Source organism: Lathamus discolor, chromosome 10 (genome assembly GCF_037157495.1).
Source record: "Lathamus discolor isolate bLatDis1 chromosome 10, bLatDis1.hap1, whole genome shotgun sequence".
Taxonomy (NCBI): Eukaryota; Metazoa; Chordata; class Aves; order Psittaciformes; family Psittacidae; genus Lathamus; species Lathamus discolor.
The window spans coordinates 8,659,355-8,682,165 of record NC_088893.1 but is presented as its reverse complement, the minus strand read 5'-3'; the positions used below and the strand labels follow the sequence as shown (position 1 = coordinate 8,682,165).

The window sequence follows — 22,811 nt, the reverse complement described above, 5'->3', positions numbered from 1 at the left end:
TACGAAAAACACACCATCAGTAAGAGCCACCATTCTTACTTGCTGATAGTTACACAAGAAATAAACAGCTCACATTTGCTTGTATTGTATGGAGTGTTACCATTTGCTAATAGAAAAATTACAAGTCTAAGAGAGTCTGTCACAGAGAGATTTTGCATACCAGTTCCAGAATGTTTCTATTTACTAGCATATTCCTTGTCCTTATAGCTGTGTGTGCCTTCATACACAGGAATTTCCTTCATTTCAGGATTTGCCATCTCCATTGGCAGGAGATCTCAGAAAAAGTTCAGTTTCTCAGCCAAAAGATTATAATTCAGGGTAATTTTGAACAGTGTTTGGATAGCTACTTTTTATGTTTATCACAATAGCATAACCATTAATGTTGGAAGGGTCAGGGTAATCCCAAACTGAACTTTCATGACTGAATGGAATTTTTCCCAGGGAAAATATTATACTACACTGAATCCACAGGAGTTTTCCCTCCTTTCACCCCATGTATAGAATCACAGAATCAACCAGGTTGGAAAAGACCTTTAAGATCATCCAGTCCAACCCTTACCCCAGCACTGCCAAGGCCACCACTAACGCATGGCACTGAGGGCCTCATCTATACAGTGTGTGGACACTTCCAGGGACGGTGACTTCAGCACTGCCCTGGGCAGCCTGTTCCAATGCCTGAGCACCTTTTGGGGAAGGAGTTGTTCCTCAGCTTCATCTAAACCTCCCCTGATGCAGCTTGAGGCCATTTTCTCTTGTCCTGTCACTTGTTCCTTGGGAGCAGAGACCAGCCCCCTCCTGGCTCCATGTATCTCTGTATTTATAGTATAATACTCCAACATACTTTTCCTTCCCATCTTCTCTCTCTTCACTTTGTTCCTGTTGGTTTGTAACTAATAATTCTTTCATTTCACAGTGAGTGCTGGTTATTTTGATTCACCCTGCGTACACTGAGTAAGCCACTGCACCTCTTCCCCATTGACCTAGTCCTTGCATAACCAGCTATAATTCTTGGTCCAAAGCTGTCATCAGCTTGCGCTAGCTGTAGTCCAGTGATTTGGACCAATGAGCCATTCAATATCTCATAAATTGGACCACATAATTCTAAGTGAACTGTGGACTTTTTGCAGGTTGACTACATGTTCATGCTAATGAAACAGAACAAAAGACTCTAGGAAGACCCTGTCTCACAAAGCTTGTTTTATTCTGAGAGACATATTCTTCCTGGGCTATGCATACTGGCTGCATATCTAGAGCTTCAAATTACAGTTTTTTAGAAGGTGAAGGAAAAGTAAGAAAAGGATGAATTATTTTGTTTCCACTATATCTCATGTTCTTGTCTCACTTGATATACTGTTCTCCCTAACCTTTATTCTGTTGAACACAGTAATGATACTGTAACTGTTTAATAACTGCTTCAGGTACATTGTAATATAGAGAAGAAATGTTCTGATAATTACTGATTTCCTTAATAGTCATCTTGCTTCTAGGAAACAGTAAGAATATACTTTTCAAGTTCTCATATTGCAACATATGGCATCATAAGTGCTTCCCTTTTTTCTGAATTGATGTAGGAATACACTATAGATGTATTTTTCCGTCAAAGCTGGAAAGATGAGAGACTAAAATTCAAAGGACCTATGACTGTTCTGAGGTTAAATAACTTAATGGCCAGCAAAATCTGGACACCTGATACCTTTTTCCACAATGGAAAGAAGTCTGTGGCTCATAACATGACAATGCCAAATAAACTATTACGAATTACAGAGGATGGGACATTGCTATACACAATGAGGTGAGTCCTAAAACATTATATCCTTCATTTAGTTTCATAATTTAATTTGTTAAAGCATCATATTTTCCAAACAGGTAACAGGTTTCCTTTTTGATCATTATTTGATTCCTGCTTCATAATTATTTTCACAATAGGCCACGGAATGATGGACAAACTGAGGCATTTAGGCTGGCATGGCTTTTTTTCCCTCCTGCTGTGCTACCTTTACACTGCCTGGATGTGTCTTAATGCATGATTTTGAAAAGGTACCTATAGTATTGCGAATCCATCAGTTTGCAAAGGACCTTACTTTGGAGTTGCTTTCAAGGATTCCATTAGCAAAGTATTATAAAGCCTGAAAATTTAATATAATCTAGAATACTAGATGGTATGCAAGGGGTATTAATCTTTAGATCCTATAGAAAGCAGATTCTAAGAACTAGCAGATGCACAGAGAATTCATTGCCCATTCTTCATATTTCTTGTGCTTGGGAATACAGAGCATGATAATCTAAAAATAGACATTTCTTATTCTGTTCATAACAGGAAAAACAATTCACTAAAGCTTTTGGAAGGTTAGGAGACAAAATTATTTCTGTGCTGGCACCAGTTTTACTGGAAATGTGTTTCTCTTCATGGATAACTGAACTTTGGCTACCTAGTTTTCAGCAGAGGAGTTAAATCCTTTTGAAATAACAATGATACACAGTCATGGAAGCATTCTGGATTAAAAGACTGCAAATGAAACAATGAAAAAAAATGGTATGCTGTCTCTACAGAGCTACACATCCCTCATTTATGTCTCCATGGAATCAAACAAGGCATAAAGTGATTCTGTTGACTAAGGTCAAGATAAATAGCTTAGTACATAGGTGAACACTGAGTTTTCTTTTAACAATTTTTAAGATGTTTTTAAAAGCAGTACAAGTATTTGGAGAAAACAAACTCTCCAGGGTTTTGGGAATCTGTCAAATACGTTCAATTTATTCTACATCTTTAACGACTGCCTAGGATAGAGTAGAATCTGCTTGGCTGGTAGTTACCCAAGTCTAGGTCAATTTTTCTTGTCTTCCTAAATGCTTGACTGATAAGGATTTAATTCACAGGAACACTATCTTGGCAGCACATGGTTCACATGTCTCTTTTTTGACCATAACCATTTCTATTTGCTCACCTTTGCAAATGCCTTGAAGCAATCTTCTGCCCAGTATTCAAGTACTATTGTTCATTCCTTGCTGATGTGTGGTATGTGACTATTTATAGTTTATTTAATCTTTTATTGAGAAACATGTTTGCACCCAAGCTGATAACAATGCAATGATTGCAGTAAATGTCCAAGTATCCAGAGTGCACAAATTTAATGATGACAACAAGGAACCAAGTTCAGTTGCTAATAGATTCTAATCCTCATGCCAAGTCTGGCATGTCTTTGCTGTACAGTGAATGTGGTAGAGGGCCAGACCCAGCTGCACTGCTGTGTCCACACATGCCTATTGGCACCCCCAGCTAGACAATTTGGGTCCCGTTCTAGTTGATAATTAATCACATAACAGATATTATGTTATACTTATTCTATGTGTCTTAATAGAAATCTATTTGCTATTTCTATGAAACTAGAATAAATGTGTCCTTTTGCTCATTAATCCGTTATAGATTGACTGTGAGAGCAGAATGTCCAATGCATTTAGAAGACTTTCCTATGGATGTACATGCTTGCCCCTTGAAATTTGGAAGCTGTAAGTTTATTTTAAATTGAGGTTTCTCCCTTTTTAGGCCAGTTTACAAAAGTATTTTGCAATTGAGAAAACCTCAAGGTTTTAATCTTGTGTATTTTTATTCTTGTATATATTTATAGTTGATATAATTAACCTTTTCTATGTCTTTATTATCCTCCAATGTCATGCCTGGACACTCACAAAAGAGAAAATCGGCAGTGATCTAAACATCTAGAAAAGTTTGGTGCTTAGAAAATACTGGTAATCTTATAGTTGGTTTATTTTGTTAAGACCCCAAATCAGTGTTAAAGTAAATACAGACCACGGATAACTGATTTGGTTTAATTGAAAACAATTCCCTTATTGGCGTATTTAGAACAAAATTTTGCCTGAGATTATAAAATGCTCATTTTACAATCACGCAACATTTCTTGAAGTGAAATATTTCACATATCTCCAAACTGAGTCCTATACTTGCAGCATTTAGTTACATTTGTAACCTATGATCAGAGAACATACTGGACAAAATATAATGTAATTGAAATCATTGTAATAATTGACGAAGCTGTCTGTAAGTTGAGAATTTCCCCCAGAACTTTAATTTGAACAGCGACCAACCTGACACTGATGCAGTCAAACTTAGCTAAGCATAATATTTAAAAAAAATTAAATACAGCCCTCTCCAACTCTAAATAAAACCAAACAAAAAAAAAAAAAACCCCAAACAAAAGCTCTTTCACTGTAGTTGGTTCTACACAAACAAGGAAGACAAAATGTATGGAAGATGTGATAGTGTACAAATTGTTTCCTCAATGGCTATTTTTTTCTAGTAGAAATGGGTCATTTCACTCATAATGGGTACTTAGTGGCTTGATCAATTTCAGAAGTCAACAAACAAAACACCCAATTCATTCTTCACATGGTACTAGACAGGGTGATAATTTATTATGAGCTGAACGGCTCTATGTTTACCATGAGAAAGGACTGATGTTAGGTCTTTAAAGAGCTACTGGCCTCCTAGATAAGATGTAAAGAACAAAAGCTCATACGCACTTGGAGTATCACTGACAATAATTTACTCCTGAACTTTAAGCTTTCTTACAGCGCTTACAACAAATCTTCAGAAATCTCCTTTGAAACAGAAGAGAGTGAAGGGGAAGCCTTACTCGGGCTAATAATAGGGCAAATAGCTGCAACGGGTTCTTCTTCAATAACGGGAGATCTGTGCACCCAAGATCCCAGTTAGATCTGGAGTGCTCACAGGATCGAATTTCTTTCGAAATGCCCATGATAGTGTTTATGGGGAGCACATGCTGGATGTTGGAGGTGGGAAGACGGCTAATCCTGCATAAACCCTGCTAATGCAAAGTAAACCATCAACAGTTTTTGAACAAATGTGAACTATTAGACTGAAGTTCTGTAGACTGAATATAAAACCTACCACATCTGTGCACCATTGAGCCACAGCCTAAACACCAGACACTCACTAGTCTGCACAATAGTCCCCATGTTTTTCCTACCTTTATTTCTTTCTGGCCCATTATGTCCCAGATTAGTATACTCTTGGCTCACAAAGTGCATGGTTTTCCAGATTACTAGAACCTTGATTCCATTAAATGATTAAGAGATGCAGAAATTATAAATGAAAAGGGCTGGATAATAAGGATCTGAATACAACTCCAGAACCACACCATAAGATAAAAACAAGATAGCAGAGACTTGCAAGTATATCTGTATGTCTTTTGTACCTAAATTGTTTTCCTCTTTATCTTGCAAAATATTTTTTATTATTATATTATACATAGTTTTCTTAAATGAACGTTAACAAAAAAATCAGTGATATTTCTCATTGAAAGACCATTTCTTACACTAAAGTCCAAGGCAAAAACTGGCATTCTAAGGTCAGAGTGCAGGCATAGTCTGTCACATTTTACAGGCTATCTTCATTATTTTTCTGTTTTTATCACTAGCTGGCTATCGTGTCAGCTGTCCGAGACAAAATCAAATAGTTTTCAGCAAAACAGCATTCCCCTACTAAATGCAGGCGAGTTTCTAACCTTGGATCCTCATGAAGAGAAATTCCTTCTGTAACGTGGCTTTACTGAAAACACTGCATGGGAATTAACTGTCCAGAACAGGACCTTAAAGCTGGACCTTCCCCTCCTTCTCATCAGGTTATATACCGTAACTATCAGATTATAGAATAGCTGTCTCAATAATTAGCTACTGATTTAAATAGAAATATCTTCCATGTGACAAATAGCTGGACCCAAGAATGATATGAAAATGGGACTTGCAGTTGTACATAGAAAAAGAACAGTTCTTACATTTAATTGCCACTTTTCAGTGGGAATCATATTAAATACATCTGGGACATTTCTGTAAAACAACTGAAGTTCAATATAATCATCTCAATGTACTGAAAAACGTACTGAAAAACATACTGAAAAGACATTTAATTGTCATGAAAGCCATGCTCTAAGCACAGACTGCAATATTACACTTAGTAGCTCCCCAGGGTAGTGTTTGCCCAGCTCTGTTTGTTTTGGATTAAATTGGATAAGAGTTTTCCATGTCCTTCACTGTTACTCATCACATTGGAGCTGGATTCAGAAAAGCCTCATATTGAAGGAGCTGCATGTCTCCTATGGTCTCTGCCCATACTGTAGAGGCCGATAAATATTTGACCCAGCTCCAAGGCTAAAGTGATTTGCCAAAATAGCAGCTTAAGCTAGAGGTTATTCTAGTATAAATTCAATGTGACAAATGCTAAAGAGATTCTGGAACAACAAAAAGCCACATGTTGGCAAAACAAAATCAGAAAGGCAGATGCTCTCCTCACCTCTTAGCACAAAAATCTGATTGTCAGTTTAAAACTAAGGCCACTCTGGAAAGCAGCAGTGGTAGCAGCAAAAGACTGTGCTGCTACTTATGTAATATCTGAGTTGAAAGCTGAGGATGGAAGCTGAACAGAGCACTGAATTGGGAAGTGCAGGGTAGGGCAAACTCATTTCCAGCACTGACGAGTGTACTCCCTTCCTTCTCAACCCATTGGCTCTCAGCAGCTTAGCTAATCAGTCCCTTTTTTTTTTTTCCAAACTACTCTCATGCTCCAGAATAAGCAAAATGCCTCAAAATTAATATTATTGCCACTCTTTATGTGACTAGACTAGCAACCCAATTCTTGTATTGGTGTGGCCATTATTTTTAAGACATAGACTTGCATTTACCACTGATTCTAAAAAGCTATGTATATGTTACAGTGCTTGCGGAATATGAAGTCTGAGGGTAAAAGCACACTTCCGTTTCACTAACGCAGGATCAAATGCCATGCAATTAATTTACCAGCACTCTCCATTCAACACTATCTCTTCAATTACTGTTATCTCTTACATTGATAAGATAAAATTACTAACTCACAAATGAAGTCAAGTGAATCAGATTCCTCCCTTTCCTTTCCTGCTTGCCAGTACTGAAAAAAGGGAAAAATCCTCTAGGTAGTAGTCTAGTATCACTTTAGATACCCTAAGATGTCCCACCCATTTTCCAGCTGACTTTAGTGGGTGCAAGCTCTGTGCAGGTTCTAATCACATATTCTGTTCCATACATTTCTTGGATACCCTTAGGTGTGAAGAATGACACTAGATGCCTCTATGCAGACAACTCCCACCCTAACTGCTCATAGCAAGAGTGTCAGACTTCAGACTACGTAAAATGACAGCAGAATTTTACAATGGGACCAAGATTAAAAATATTGATATATAGTTTGATTGCTGAAATAACATAAATAGCGTACAAATAACAGCACAAACCACCCTGGATAGCATATGTAGGATGCTACTGAATCACCTACTAGACTACTCAGGTTTTCAGAATCCACAGTGGTTCTCTGTTGCTTTGTTCTAGTCTCAGATAAATGTGAACTTGAGTGTGAGCATTTTTCAGAAACAACCAAAGCAAAAACATTAGATTAATGTGCTTTCACCTCACTCGAGATTAGGCAGCCTCAGAAATGTCTGCTATGTCTGTTACACAGCAGCGTTAATGTGAGGGGGAGATAACCAAATGAAGAGATGATATAAGGAAGAGAAAGATTTTGATGCCATTGAGGACAAACCTTAATCCAGCCCTACAACAGTTATTTAGTTAATCATTGTATGGATAGACCTGTAAAATCAGTTTTATTTCCCCTTAGATAAAAAGTTCCAGTAAGGTAGCTGTGGGTTTCTACAGATAATTAAAGAAGATTCTATATCGAAACAACTGCTCAAAACATTGTTCTGATAAAGCTATATGGCAACAGAAGGTGCAAAGCTAAAATGCAATGTATTTTTTTTTTAAATTAGATGCTTATACGAGAGCAGAGGTTGTGTATGAGTGGACACGGGAACCAGCAAGGTCAGTGGTTGTGGCTGAAGATGGCTCTCGATTGAACCAATATGATCTCCTTGGACAAACTGTGGACTCTGGAATTGTTCAGTCCAGTACAGGTCTGTGAAAATGCTGTAGGATTGTTTTTGGTTTTGTTTTTTTAAGGGTCATATTTAACTGCCAAAACATAATTTAAAGGAGGAGAAAAAATGCAAAGACCAAAGAATGAGAGAGGTAAAGTGCAATATATGTGCTTCAGATTAGGAAACCATGAGTTTGAAGAGACAACATATCATGGGATTCTCCTTTTTCATCTAGTGGTTAAAATATTTAACCAATTAAAAAGCTTCCCACAGTGACAGATCTAGCCAGAAAAACAGTAATTTACATTATAAAGAAGCAATCCTCATATCTTTGTTGTATTGTCTGCTTACTATATAAGCTTAAAGAAAAATAACTGTATAAAAATATGAATCCTCAAGGATCACATTCCTGGAGGCTGTGAAGTTGCTAAAAGCCAGCATATAGTTTCTCAGGGAGGCATTTAGAGAGTGGAAAAAAATATGTCATCAAATAATAAACCATCTGGAACATTCAAACAGGATTTAGATGTCTTAATGCTAGCACCAGCTTTACCCCCAAAACTAGTAATGAGATACAGAAATATGGCCAACATTTATAGTATTATATACCTGTAACCTTAAAACTGACTAAAACACATTGCTTTTTACTTTGTAGTGTTTAAGATGTTTTGTTTGGGGTTTGTTTTCCTAATAAGTTGGAAGTGGCATGAAGACCCAAATACAGTAAGAAACTGAGCATAAGGCATGAACAAGAGCTCAAAGTGTTGACTAGACTGACTGTTCAGTGGACCAAAAGAAGCACTGCATTAGAAGTAGTTGTATTGCTTTGAATGCATCCAACTTTGTAACTAGAGAAGTACACTTACGCCTGCATAAATTAAACCTTCTAATGTGTCATTCATAAAATCAATGAACATTTAAGGAAAAGTGAGTAATTTCAAGCTGAATCCTGTTTCACGTCTGAATTTTATATTTCGTTTGCCAAAGTATATTCATATTCTCTATTAAGCCAACAGAATTTTTCACAGACAAAAGTTTCTAGTGGACCAATATTCAGCTTACTACTTGGAAGCTTCTGTTCAGTTAATGCAATCATAAAAGAAGTGGAATAGCAGTACTAAGGGCACAAAGGCAGTATCAACACAACTGCTCCTGCAGATTCACTGCTTCCACTACTGAGCACAGAGGCATGGATCAGACAACAAGCAAAGGCAAAAGGGGAGATCTCTTGGCCTGGCCACAGCTTCTGCACTCATTGACAATTCTCTGCTGGCTGCATGCATTATAAGGGCAGCAGGATGATCACAAGAGACTTGTAAGCGTGGGAACATACCTAATCTCAATAGGCAGTACCAGGTATAGATCAAGGTAATTGGATAGTAACATGAGAAGCACCCTATAAATTGTTAAGAAAGGCAGGTGATAAATGTTTAAACAGAACTGAAGGCAAACATAAATGTAAAAATTCTTCCTGTATTTCTATTAAGAAATAAATAGTTCTATTGACAGTATTTCCTAGGTTTGAAATCTGCCTCCTTCTTCTACCTACAAAACTCTTTACTATGCCTATCCATAAAGTTAAATACACTATAGTTAATAGTTGCTGAAATAAAGATGCTGTTGGCTAGGTGCAGAATAACATTAATGGCTAGGTGCAGAATAACATTACAAAGAAATAACTATAATGGTTATCACAAAAAAAAAAAACAAAACAAAACAAAACAAAACAAAAAAAACAACAAAAAAACAGAAAACCATTAAATATTTTTTTTTACCAAACTTGCAATCCTCTTTAGCTGCTACATGATAAAAATATACAGCAAACATATTTATTGTTTCCAAATTCAATGCCTCAGCAGACAATTCTTCTTGATTTGCTTTGGAAAGGAAAATGCTTTGCCTTCTTCAAAATAGTACTGGGGATTGGAAGTGGTTAATAACCACTTTTCTCCTCATTCAGGTAAGTGAGCAGCTAGTCTCAACAGAATCCTCCAGCAAAAATTTGTCCTCTGATCATCTCTGCTTTAAGATATGATATATGTAATAAAAATTATGAAATCCCTCCATGCTTTCAGAGTCATGGATGATGACTCACCTGACAAAAAGAGAAAAGGAATTGAAAACAATCTTCACTTAAGAGTCTCAGCACCTCTATTAGGCAAGAAAATGAAGCTCTTGTGCTGCTGCTTCTGTGGATCATTAAAGGAATCTACATCATTTGGGGCAATTTTAAGATAATATTTGCAGCTGCCTGTAATTCCAGACACATATTTTCCAAGATTTTGGGTGTAACAGGGTTACTCTAAACATTCTCAAAACTATTAAGTGTCTTGGTAAATCCATAAAGTCCTTTCCCTCCCCTCTTCCCCTCCACCTTTAATTTCTTCCTTTGGTAAAGGCCATCTACTATTCTTATTTCTGGATCTAGAACAAGGTAACTACAAATGCTGATTTATTTATTTATTTATTTATTATGTTTGTAAAACTCCTGTCAATCTCCAACTACTGACTCATATTGACTCAGAAAGAGGTTAAAGTGATCTTTTTTGCAAGCACATTAACAGATGCTTAAAGGGCTTGTGCAAGTTCCTACTTAACATAGAATTATTTTGGAACCCTGAAAACATTGCTTTGCTCTCAGAATTATCAGGATTTATATTCACAATAGCTTATTTTTTTTCTGTTGTTCTGTAAACCTTCTGAGAGGATGCTGTTGGTCTCTCTTCGGTTACATGGCAAAAATAATAAACAAGAAATGCTATGTTTTAAATTAGTGACAAGGAAAGCCTTACTTCCTACCTGCAGTGATAGGAAAAGTATTATTACAGCTAACACTCAGTCCCCAGCTCAAACCTTATGTCTGATGTGATGAACATCAATTTTAGGTGCTCATCTGATAAACTGGGTTTATTAGAAACAGTTTATGGATCACCAAGTAATAGGTTTGATTCTGCGTTACTGAATTATCAACTATTTTCTTCCAAGGACATAGGCTAGTTTATACCACCTGAGCATTGGTATACACTATAGAATTAAGTTATAGTTAAAAAGTGCAGCCAGAGCACTGGAAGTATTCAAATGTGGAAATCACAGAGTCATTCAAAACATTAAGTTAACACAGATGGAGTTGTTTCACAATTTAAATGCTTCATATTCTGAAATACATATAAACTAATTTAAACTTCAAGGAACAAATAAAATGAAAACCAAATTTATTTGATCAACACATTTATAGATGAATTCAGGAATTCCAGGAAAGCTAAAAAGAAATACCTTTGTTCTAACTTCTTTGACAACAGAGTATGAGAATCTAAGATGCATAAACTACACCTTGCACTATCACTTATGAAAGCCTAGTAATTGGACAATGTGAATACAGGAAATATTTTGCTCAAGAACTATTTCAAATTTTAGCTTGTATGTAATTTTACGGCCTTTGAAGATAATTATGGAGGAATTCCTGGGAAGTTAGATAGTGGTCAGCAGAAAGATTTTCTGTTAGAGAAAGCCATAAAATGCAGGAAGCTAAAGATTCAATAAATAACTGAGTACTTTCATGTCCTGCAGTTATTTAAGTAGTTATTTAAATAATCTCAAAGCTCTATTATCTGCTAATAAATGACTGCAGTCCATTGGTACTTTGGATACTGGAAAACATGGTTTTGGCTCCCAACTGAACTGCAGGCATTACTCTAGACCTGTGCTTTGCCTGCATTCCTCGTGGCACTACCTTTATCCGACTTCTAGCTCAGACCTGCTGCAATGCTTAACGACAGATGAGAGTAATCCCTATCTTTTTAATTGCCTTTATGCTTTGAATCTTATTCTCATTTTCCAGAGGTTAAAAATACTTTGATAATTTAAGTAGCTAAATAAAGCTTCAGAGTACAGTGGTGTGCTCACTTTGTATTCTTAGCTTGCCATCTACAATCACTGAATTAATGCTGACATACCGTTGTGAGCATTCTATATCTGATTGCATTAAAATAGCTTCCCACGTCATATTTTTGTAGATAAAATTAAATGATTAACTCTTCTAGCCAGGGCTGGCACTCTTCATGAGATCATAATCTCTGGTACAGAAGAAAAGAAGGCTGTTTCACTGAAAGTTAAAGAAAGGTGGGCAAAATTCAAGTAACAATGCCTGCTATATGACTTCTGCCAGTATTATTTTTAAAAGAAAATTTTTCTTGTATATTCTTTGCTATATCTTTCAATTTATAATTGATTCTCTTTTTCCCCCTTTGCTACTGTCTTTTATATTGAATCATATCTGGAGTATTGTCACATCTTATTTATAAACTTTCCTGAGGGTTATACATTGAGCAAGATTCTTCAAATGAATGTTCTTCTAGACTCTGAATTAAAGGGCATTTGACATGCTTGGTGCATAAGCAGTCACTGTCTAGACATAGTTTTTCAATCCAATTTAAGTTTTTCCTGTATGAGAGCAACTTTCTCTTTCCAGCTGCCTACATTTTAAAATAGAATAACAGTAATTTCACGTCATCTCTAATCTAGACAGAGGCTTCCATTCAGTTACATGCCCACTTGTTTCTTTCCTAAGGTAAATATTTATTACATAATAAGAAGAAACAATCAACTAAAAAAAAAAAAGGTCACAACAATAGGTTTCCCAGTCTTTTGAGGATATACTGTTTTAAAAAACCCAGCATTATTTGCTGTACTCTGGCACAAAAGATTTACAGAGTTATATAAATACTTAATGATTTATTTCAGTTGTGGTTAGAATACTCAGCTCATATGTTTTCATAGCACCCAAAAAGTTAGTGGTAATAAAAATAGGCTTTCATTGCCCATTTACTTTGGGAGAGAATGCTCATTTAGTAAAATACTGAGTTAGCAGAACATGGACAAAATCTTCAGAATACATAAAGCACAGACAGTGATAATGCAGACCCAATCACATCAACAAGTACATCTTAAGCCTGGCCCTGAAACACTTCTGAGAACCTGTCTTGATTTAGTCTTTATTTGACGTCTACACATGTGTATTATGGTGGTTTTCTATCTTCTAATGGAATAAGACCTTTCATAAGAGGCCTAAACAGCCTGTAATGAAGACTTTCATTCACTACTCAGAGAGATTAAAATACGTAAGTTTAATTAGCATTTCTTAGAACTGTCTAGTTTTGTATTATTAGTGGAACTTCAGAACCTTCTTTGTTAAAAGTTTTCTTCGAAGCTGACCCAATTTGATGTGAGGATATTTTTTTTTTTCTTTTTTTTTTTTTTATAATAGGGGTGGATATAATGAAAAAAGTATTTCCTATAAAACCTTCTAAGTTAGATATTTATAAAACCTTTAATGTTCCTGTTTTTCTTGGTTGTAGGGGAATATGTTGTTATGACTACACATTTTCATTTGAAGAGGAAGATTGGTTACTTTGTCATCCAGACTTATCTGCCATGCATCATGACAGTGATACTCTCACAGGTGTCCTTCTGGCTTAATAGAGAATCTGTTCCAGCAAGAACTGTATTTGGTAAGCAATACATATAACCTGCTTGGCAATCATCAGCCAAATAGGCTTAAGGAATTTTATGCTTATGCATAACATGATATTGAAGAACAGCGCAAGCCTGGGCATAGTGCAGTACACAGTAGCTAACATGTTTCATTGCAAAGATGTAGCAGAAACTGATTTAAGGATAAAAGCTTTTAAACTGATTGTGAAAAGACCTGAAAATACCTTGAGCAACCCATTACTGTTTGATTTTTCCAAAGCAAGAATTGTATTAATAAATCATTTCTGACAATAGCAATGACGTTCATAGCGGGGATTGTCAGAAAGGTTTTAATCAGTGGGTGTTGGTCATTTGACATCCTTAGGCCCTTTGGAAATTCTTAAAATATCTAATCCATCAATCCCTTCTGCAGGCTGCTGCTAAAGGTCTGCTCTTGAAATCAGTGACAGCTTATTGTGCTTACAGCAGTGAGTAGATGCACTTGACACATGCAGTAAGAAGGCAATCTTAAAGTTTACACAGTTGGACCCTAGTGCTTTAACCACCTCTTGCAAACACTTATCTTAAAATTAGAAACAACTAGCATAGACTTCAGAGATATAAATCCAAGTCAAGTACGTAATTAAAAAAAGTAAAAAATCTTCAATTAAGGAAAACAGAACCTGGGATTTCTGCTGTGACCTAGTATTTTTTGTGATGCTCAGATGGGACACCAAAACACCTTTGACAGGAGGAGGTGGAAAAACACACAACCAAGTTGGCTTTCACACTGGTTTTCCAGCCTCAAGGCACTGCTGGAGCAGGAGCCCATGCACCCTTCTGCTTTGCCAAAGAGCACTTGCCCATTTACATTGGCCAGAGAGTCACAAGGACTGATGTTGAAAAATGCAGACTCTGAAACTCTTGTTCGAGAACTATTTTTATTGACCTTTTCTAGCAGTCTTTACAGCTGTGCTTTAGTTTCCCAGTGCCTCAGGAAATCAATCACAACTTGCATAGCTTTAGACCTCATGAACCAAGTAGAGGCTTTCTGTTGATATATAGATGTGTGTTTAGAGAAGAATGGTTTAGACCACAGTAAAATTAAATTTGATTTGCACAATATTGTTTAGATTAACATCGAAAATTAGTCCTGAGTTTTCATCATCAACTTCACTGATAATTAACCTGGGATTTTTACGGGCCTCTGTAGTCAAAGCTACTGAAATTGTAACTATTTTACCTCTTTTTGCTTATGACATTTAAAACAAAATGTCAGATTATTAGTTTGAAATGCTGTACTTCACTGGTCCTAGGTGGAGAACAAATTCTAAGATTTCCTAAGCTCACAATAAATAATATAGAATCATAGAATCAACCAGGTTGGACAAAACCTTTAAGATCATCCAGTCCAACCCTTACCCCAGCACTGCCAAGGCCACCACTAATGCATGGCACTGGGGGCCTCATCTATACAGTGTGTGGACACTTCAGGGATGGTGACTCCAGCACTGCCCTGGGCAGCCTGTTCCAATGCCTGAGCACCTTCTGGGAAAGGAATTGTTCCTCATCTCCATCTAAACCTCCCCTGGTGCAGCTTGAGGCCATTTCCTCTTGTCCTGTCTCTTGTTCCTTGGGAGCAGAGACCAGCCCCCTCCTGGCTCCATCCTCCTGTCAGGCAGTTGTAGGGAGCGAAAAGGTCCCCACTGAGCCTTCCCTTCTCCAGAATAAACCCCCCAGGTCCCTCAGCCGTTCTTCATCACACTTGTGCTCCAAGCACAATGTTCAAAATGCTATTTTCACAGGCTCAAGAACCCACATATTTCTGAAAGTTTTCCTTTTAGAAGACAAATACTTAGTCTTGTGTTTACTCCATGGTTATGTCTCAAGATAGCTTGTTCATTTCTTAATGGCAGTGAAACAGTATTGCAGACAGTTTTGCCTGAAAGTATATACATACAGAAAGACAATTTACACCTGTTAGTCTACTTGGTACAACAGTTTATATAAATTATAAATCAAGGTTTGCTACTATGTAAGTGAAACGTAAGATCTCCAGTAATGGGTCAAAGACAAAATTAGGTTATCTATCAGGGAAGAGAAACCGCTTCCTCTTTCAAGCTCCTTACACCAGCACAAAATTACACTGCTCATTATTATTTTGCCTATTTTAGACCACTGCATATTTTCACTAACAGTGTAGCAAAGATGAGCTCACAAGACAAATCCAATACATGACATTGCAGTTGTCAAGGTAACTCCTGCACATGTGATTTGATGTAAACGCCCAGCCTGCACTTGCAGAATCTTTTTCAAGCAGCTGCAAGCAGAGTCAGTTCAATGGAGTCCTGCTTGCTCTCCATAGCTAGTTAAGGGGAAAGGTTCATCAGCAGTGACAAGCTCTGGTATCAGAAATGTAAATTACATTATTATTGTGCTAACATACATTCTTTGCTGTTTTCAGGGCAGCAGTGAATAAACGGCAGAAATCTGTAAACCCATCAATACAAACAAATGCAGTATCACATCAAGTATAGTGCATTTGAGTATATGTTTGAAGGAGTATATACCAAATAAGCTGAATGCAAACAACCTTTTTAGTTTTGTATCTAAATACCTTAGAACTGTTCCAAAAAATAATGAAAAATGTTGAATTGTTACCTCTGTAGGACAATTCACAAGTCATGAATTTGGAACAGTGACAGTGATTCTCCAAATACCAGGAAGCAGAAAGTAGTATTCAGTCCACATCTCAAAATATAATTTCCAGTACAACTTCAAAAACATTATTCTACTACAACAGTGTCAAAGAATAAAGGTATAAAAGATGTTTTAGAGATCCTACAATTCCCACTGAACTTGAACTCTGATCTCCTCAATTAACAACTGGACTTAAGTGGGAAAGTTTATAAGAATTAGGGGTGAAGACAAGGCTTTTCTATCTGTTGTGGCAGTTAAAATACACACTGATCTAAAGGCACTAAACTGTTTTGCTTTGCAGGAGTGACAACTGTCCTGACAATGACTACTCTGAGCATCAGCGCAAGGAATTCACTCCCCAAGGTGGCCTATGCCACTGCCATGGATTGGTTCATAGCCGTGTGCTATGCCTTTGTGTTTTCTGCACTCATTGAGTTTGCAACTGTGAATTACTTCACAAAGAGAGGCTATGCATGGGATGGCAAAAGCGTCGTTCCTGAAAAGGTAACACCACTTAATATCTATTACAACAGGTCATCCTGCCTCATGTTTGGTCATTACATGGGGTTTTTTACTCTGTTAGAAATTCTTATTATTTAGAATAGGAAGTAATTATTCCAAAGAGTTTCCTCATGTATTCATACACAGCATTTCTACACCTGAACAATAATTACTTAGGCATTAAGTACTTAAATACTGCTTTTGACATACTGGATGATATTTAATGCTATTAGTAATTTAAGATTTTACTAAGATTTTGACTTGTGCTACTAAGCAGAAAAGAAAACTATCTTTTTTCAAAGGCTGGCAATTAGTGTGCAAGTAAGAGAAAAAGTGGATGCCTCAAGTATAAACATAGGAAAAAAAAAATCTTGTGGCTACTATATTCTGACAGTTTCCGAAGTACATTGCTCCCCAACATGACCATCAGGAGGACTGCTGTGTGATCAGATCAAATAAATCACTGCAGGACTTTTTCTTTTCTTTCTTTTGCCTCCTATTGTTTCCTTATTTTTTATAATTAGAAATAGTATTTTTACATCTTACTCTGTAAGAAAAACTGATTTGTTTTGGGGAAAGCATTGACAGTTTTGCTGGGACTATGCAATCCTGATCCACACCTCCATGAATGAAGCAGAGAGACATCACACTTACTCCCTTTTGTCTAGGATCAGACATGGTCTGTAAACCAAAGATACATCAAGAAATTGTTGAGGACTTGAAGGGGATGAGAGAGAAATTATTATTTTTTTTTTTTAATAAAATTTGTTTGATTCTTTGTTGTCTCCTATCTTCATCATATCCATTGCAAAAAACAGGCTGTATTAAAAGAACAAAATCCTTATATGTTAAATATTGCCTTGCTAATATAACCTACCTTGTAACATATTACTATAATCAGCTATTTCATTTGTTTCAAAGAAAATTACATTTTCAGAAAAAAAAAAATCACCAAATAAACACAATATTCAAACACTGTTTCAAACATTGGCAGATTTCTGGCTTTGCATTCCTCAGCAGGTAAGGGTCTTTATGTGTCATTTGATTTATATCAAAAACATGCGCTATCTGCAGATGCGAGGAAAGGCAAGGATGGCAAATTAACAACAGAGCATTGCACCTTAATGAAATTTAGAGCTCTAATTAGCTGTTGTATTATCTTTTCATAAGTTAAATCTGACATGAAATATTAAGACCCTGACTGGTGTCAGGGCTGTCTGCAGATCAGGTTTCTCATGACATTTAAATCTACGGAAAGATCCTCCTGAAACATCAGTGAAGCAGTACTTTGGCTGCTGAATGTATTGCTGCTCACTAGAGTATCTAGCTAAGGAAACAGGACTGGCTTCACACTCGGCAAGCTTGTTGTTCAGCCTTCTTGCTCAGGAGGAGAGGAATGGACACAACTAAAACTTCTTCCTGACATTGCCCTTTTTCTTTTCTATTTTTTATTTCAACCTGTTTGTTCCTCCTGTTCAGCAGAAATATTCTGACAGTTTGTAGCCTTATCCGAGCCTCAAGCTAAGCCAAATGTCATTGTCATGAAATAAAGAGCATCTACATCAGTCATCATGTGAATCTCTTTTCTTCCTAAGCAGCAGAAAGTTAACTTTTCATCCCCAAGGAGCTCCAAGCCATGCTTTGAAAAGCCTCTGCCCACTTGATCTTTTGCAGCTTCCCTTCAATCTCCCAAGTGCTCTGCAGGAGCCTGGTTATACTTGAGAAGATTACTAATGCTGAGGCAGTTGCTTGTACTAGGAAGTATTCTAAATAATATAGTATTTCTGCTCCCCGAAACTGTCATCTCTTGAGCAAGAACTCTTTATCAACTCCCCCCACTGGGTAGTTTATGTAACTATTAGTCTGTAGTTGATCTATCATAAAAAGTACTGTGACTGTAAAAAAATATTGCCTTCATTGTTCAGCTGCTTCTTGAAAACAAAGAACTATATTTACTATGTTGGGAAACAACAAAACGGATCACATTCTGCTGATATTTTCTATTTAGACATATGTTTGGGCTTTTTTTGTTTTGTTTTTTAATACTTTTCTCCTTAGAAGACAATAGAAGACACTTGGTTACTCTTTTTGTGCCAAGAACTGCCGAAAGATTTTCTAAATTCTTGGGATTTTTTGGTTATGTCTTTTTGGTTTTGTTGGGTTTTTTTTGTTTTTTCCTCATAAACAAAGGCACTAGGAGCAAAGTGATGCTTTCCTTTACACCACCCTAGAGATCTAGCACATCTCTTACGTTTACCATGGTGCAGTGGCTGGTGGAAGGGTTTGGACTGTCTGTAGCAAGGACAGTTGAATTCCAGCTAGTGTTCCTGTCAGATGGGAATCATATCAGTTTCAACTTATGAAAAAGTAATACAACAGCTGTTATAACTTTTTTTTTCCTACAAGTAGACCCTAAAACACTGGGGAAAAATCTAGATTTTCTTTCTGATCAATAAGTTCTTCTCCACCAAAATACTTTCAATACATTCTTACTTTAGCAGGATAGTTAGGTGGGTGCAAAAAAATGATACAGCTATTTAAATCCTTGTATATGGAATGACATTTCAGCCACTATGATCCAACTGTAACATTCAAACAAGAAAATTAAGTTTCTATTCCATAATGCATGTGTGCTTGGTGAAAACTGTTCATGAATAGACTACTGGTAGTGTTGCAGTTTATTAAATGATTCATTCTTTTAGTGTGTGGTCATATGATTTTAGTTTACATTTTAATGTATAAAATCTGTGTTAGAATGCATCGTAACACATTATTTGTCTTAATATCGGAAAGCCACAATAAGAACTTCAGTGTCTTTTAAAGTTTCATTCCTGTTGATTAAAGGAATATTGAATTATGAGTAACTGCTGATTAACATTAAAGGTAATCTTGTCGATCATTGAGCCTAGCTATCAGTAAAAACCCTCATTACAGTTTATTCATCATCTAATTTGGTTTAACTAATGCAAGTAATGCAGACTAATGATTTTTATTTTGTCTTCACCTAAATATTTTGTATAAGTCATGTATCCAGACCCTAACTCCTTTCTTACAGATTATTACAATATTTGGTATGGATTTGATTAATTGGAAAATTTTATTATACTTTTTCATAATCATATCTGTTGAGAAGACAGAATAAAACATTTTCTTTCTTCTTCAGCCAAAGAAAGTGAAGGATCCTCTCATTAAGAAAAATAACACATACACAGCTGCAGCTACAAGCTACACCCCTAATATTGCAAGGGACCCTGGACTGGCAACCATAGCTAAAAGTGCAACGATTGAGCCCAAAGAAGTTAAGCCAGAAACAAAACCTGCAGAACCCAAGAAAACTTTTAACAGCGTCAGTAAAATTGATCGACTATCAAGAATAGCCTTTCCATTGCTTTTTGGAATCTTCAACTTAGTCTATTGGGCTACCTATTTAAACCGGGAGCCCCAGTTAAAAGCTCCAACTCCACACCAATAACCTCATTTATTTGTACAGTTCTGTTTTGTCATTTGTTCTGGGAATTGCTTCCCGTTTTCACATACAGTAATTCCCATCTGCTTCATTGCCTCTGTCTTAAAGAAAATAAAGGTTTCTTTATTTAAGAAAAGGTAAAACATATCGGTATATTTTAAAAACCTGTGGGTGAGGGAGAGAACAATATAAGCTATATACTTTGGAAAAGTGATTCTGAAAGTGGGAAAGAGTTGTAGAGTAATGAAAAAAAAAGGTAAAAAAAAAAAAAAAGGAACTATTTGTAGGTAGCTTAGCACTGAACATCCCCAAGAGGTATTGTATATGTACATGAAAAGGATATTTTTATTCAAAGGATTGTAGGGAGTGGGAAAATACTCTTTATGATATTCCTGATGCATATTCTATATTGTACCATTTCTTCAACCACTGTTTATAATCTTTTCAAGGATGTAAAGCTTTCCATTTGCTGAATCAAATAAGAGATGTTATTTTCCTAATCCCTTTTCCCTTCTATATTCAAAACACCTGAATTATAACATTAAATGGTCTTTAAAGAAAAAGGAAATCTACTCACTGTAGGTACAGTTTGTCACTGTATAGCACATCAGATCTAATGGTAACAAATGCTTTAATCTGCTGTCTTATTGCAGCCTTGTTCTAAGCATTAAGTTGTCACTAGACTAGATTTCAAGCCAGTTGCACAATCGAGTACAGATCCCAAGTTCCCTCTATCACCTGTGTAATCCAAACAACTAATGGATGCTTTTACAGATAGCTTTTACTCATCACTATATTTTAGAGAGTTAAAACAAAACAAAATTTTTGCAAGCTCTAGATATGTTGAATGTATTCTTTTATAAAACAATACATTAAAAAGAAGCTTTAGACTGAGATTTATGGATAGCAGAAAGAAAATATAATATTTAAATAATATATGTAAATACACAGCATGAGATTGTACATTTTTTACTTTTTTAAAGTTGTGTTCTTAAAACATCATGTAGGATTCACCTCTTAGCTCTTAATATGTTGCTAAATGCTCAATAAAACATATTTAGAGCCTGAAGAAAAATAAATGATAAATAAATAAATCAGCAGTCCTGGAAAGCCTAAAAAATAAATACGCAGAAAGTGCTTGGAATTAATTCCATTTGTAAAGTGGTTAAGTGTACAGTAGCTTGCAATTTGACAATGTCATCCAATGTATACTATTAGATTAATGATTGGTCTGCTCAGGTCATGCATAAATACTAAAGTATGGGATTATATTTGGTAGGTAAAAATGGTGAAATATTTGTTAAGACAGAAGTTCATCTGTATATTACTGCTATATTTGCTGATACATAACTGTTACAATAAGTGATGTAATATATGTAGCATTAAATACAAAGAAGTCATACATAAAAGAATGTACAGGAAAATAGATTTTATTGAGTAAACTTACTACATTTCATTTTTACTGTAGCAATATATTTGTAGGAACAATATGTAAGGGCTTTAAATACAAGATGTCCATTTTGCAGGTATCGTGCCCCTTTAAAAAAATTCTAGTCAGTATCTTTACTGCCAATTCTTAGAAATAAAATTGCAGATAAGGATTTTTCAAAGAGATGGGAAGAATTGTAGATATTTGCAAACATCTATTTAAAAAAAAGTAATATATGGTATTGAATGAATTTTAAAACAATGCTACATGAGGCGCCAGAGAAACAGCTACTGTGAGTCAAATATCATAGGCAATGTTTTCTAAACTCTATCAATAAAAAAATTGACATTCTCTACCTAGAAAAGAAAACAGTTAATGTTTTATTTAGGGAAGATTTTTTTTCTTTAATAATGCTTCATTGTCTAACATTTAGTCCTGTCTAAACTTGATAAGTTATCTGATTGGACCTTATTTAAAGGGGATGTTTCATCTTCTGGTATCATGTGTAGATATATGTATAGAAAAAAATAAACTATGGCTCTTTAACTTCTGTGTACTTGTTTATCTTGTTATTTTTGGCGTTAAACTAGTGTGCTCATTTAGGGCATTTTAACTTTCCAGCAATCCATAGCTACCTTTTGGTCTGCATTTTGCACATTAGATGTGAATATTACTTACCTAGTCTGCTTTTCGCTATGCAATGATTGCATTATATCACCTCTTAGTTAGTCTATGCCAATAGTATTATACTGTATAAACTTGATTGCACAGTTTATCAAAGACAAGGTATTCTCTATGTAGCTTTTTTACAATGCTTTGCTAAACCATGTAATAATAGTAAGTCTTCCTTGAAAATAATGATACACTCTTATAGAGGACAGTTTCTGTTTACTCCTGGGATAATTTTAAAAAGATGACATTGAATGTTTATTGCACCTCAGTGCAGCGATGTGGCAATAAAACCTAAATCTAACAGAGGTTGTTTATGGCAGAAGCATGTATTGCTTTACAGAGTTTAGCAAAAGCTCTTTATTTTATGTCAGATTGTAATTCTATTATAATAATAAAGCTAAAAATGTTCAATAATGAAAGTGAATGTTTTACTTTGGTTTTCTTTAGTTACTGCCTTTTATGACGCATTGTTTGATAAACTGCTATTCATCCAGTACCTTAGCTTCTGTGGATTCAGTAATGAATGCAGTTTTAATAAATGTAAATTTTTTCCCAGTGTTTTCTAGGAACAAATATAACAGGAATGTTTCAAAAATCTGATTTGACATTCAAAAAAGATAATTCAGTCTGCACA

The 22,811-nt window shown here is 35.7% G+C and overlaps 1 protein-coding gene across 3 annotated transcripts in view; it reads left to right on the top strand.

Moving 5' to 3' along the window:
* GABRA1 (gamma-aminobutyric acid type A receptor subunit alpha1) overlaps positions 1-22,538 on the top strand; it is a 43,121-nt gene extending 20,583 nt beyond the window's left edge. For all 3 annotated transcript variants that reach the window (XM_065690256.1, XM_065690258.1, XM_065690257.1), the window contains exons 5-10: positions 1,572-1,792; positions 3,425-3,507; positions 7,833-7,976; positions 13,295-13,447; positions 16,411-16,613; positions 19,774-22,538. In XM_065690256.1, coding sequence (XP_065546328.1) covers positions 1,572-1,792; positions 3,425-3,507; positions 7,833-7,976; positions 13,295-13,447; positions 16,411-16,613; positions 19,774-20,082 — 1,113 coding nt within the window. In that variant the 3' untranslated portion in view covers positions 20,083-22,538. The remainder of the gene's footprint in view (positions 1-1,571; positions 1,793-3,424; positions 3,508-7,832; positions 7,977-13,294; positions 13,448-16,410; positions 16,614-19,773) is intronic.
* Positions 22,539-22,811: the final 273 nt, after the last annotated feature.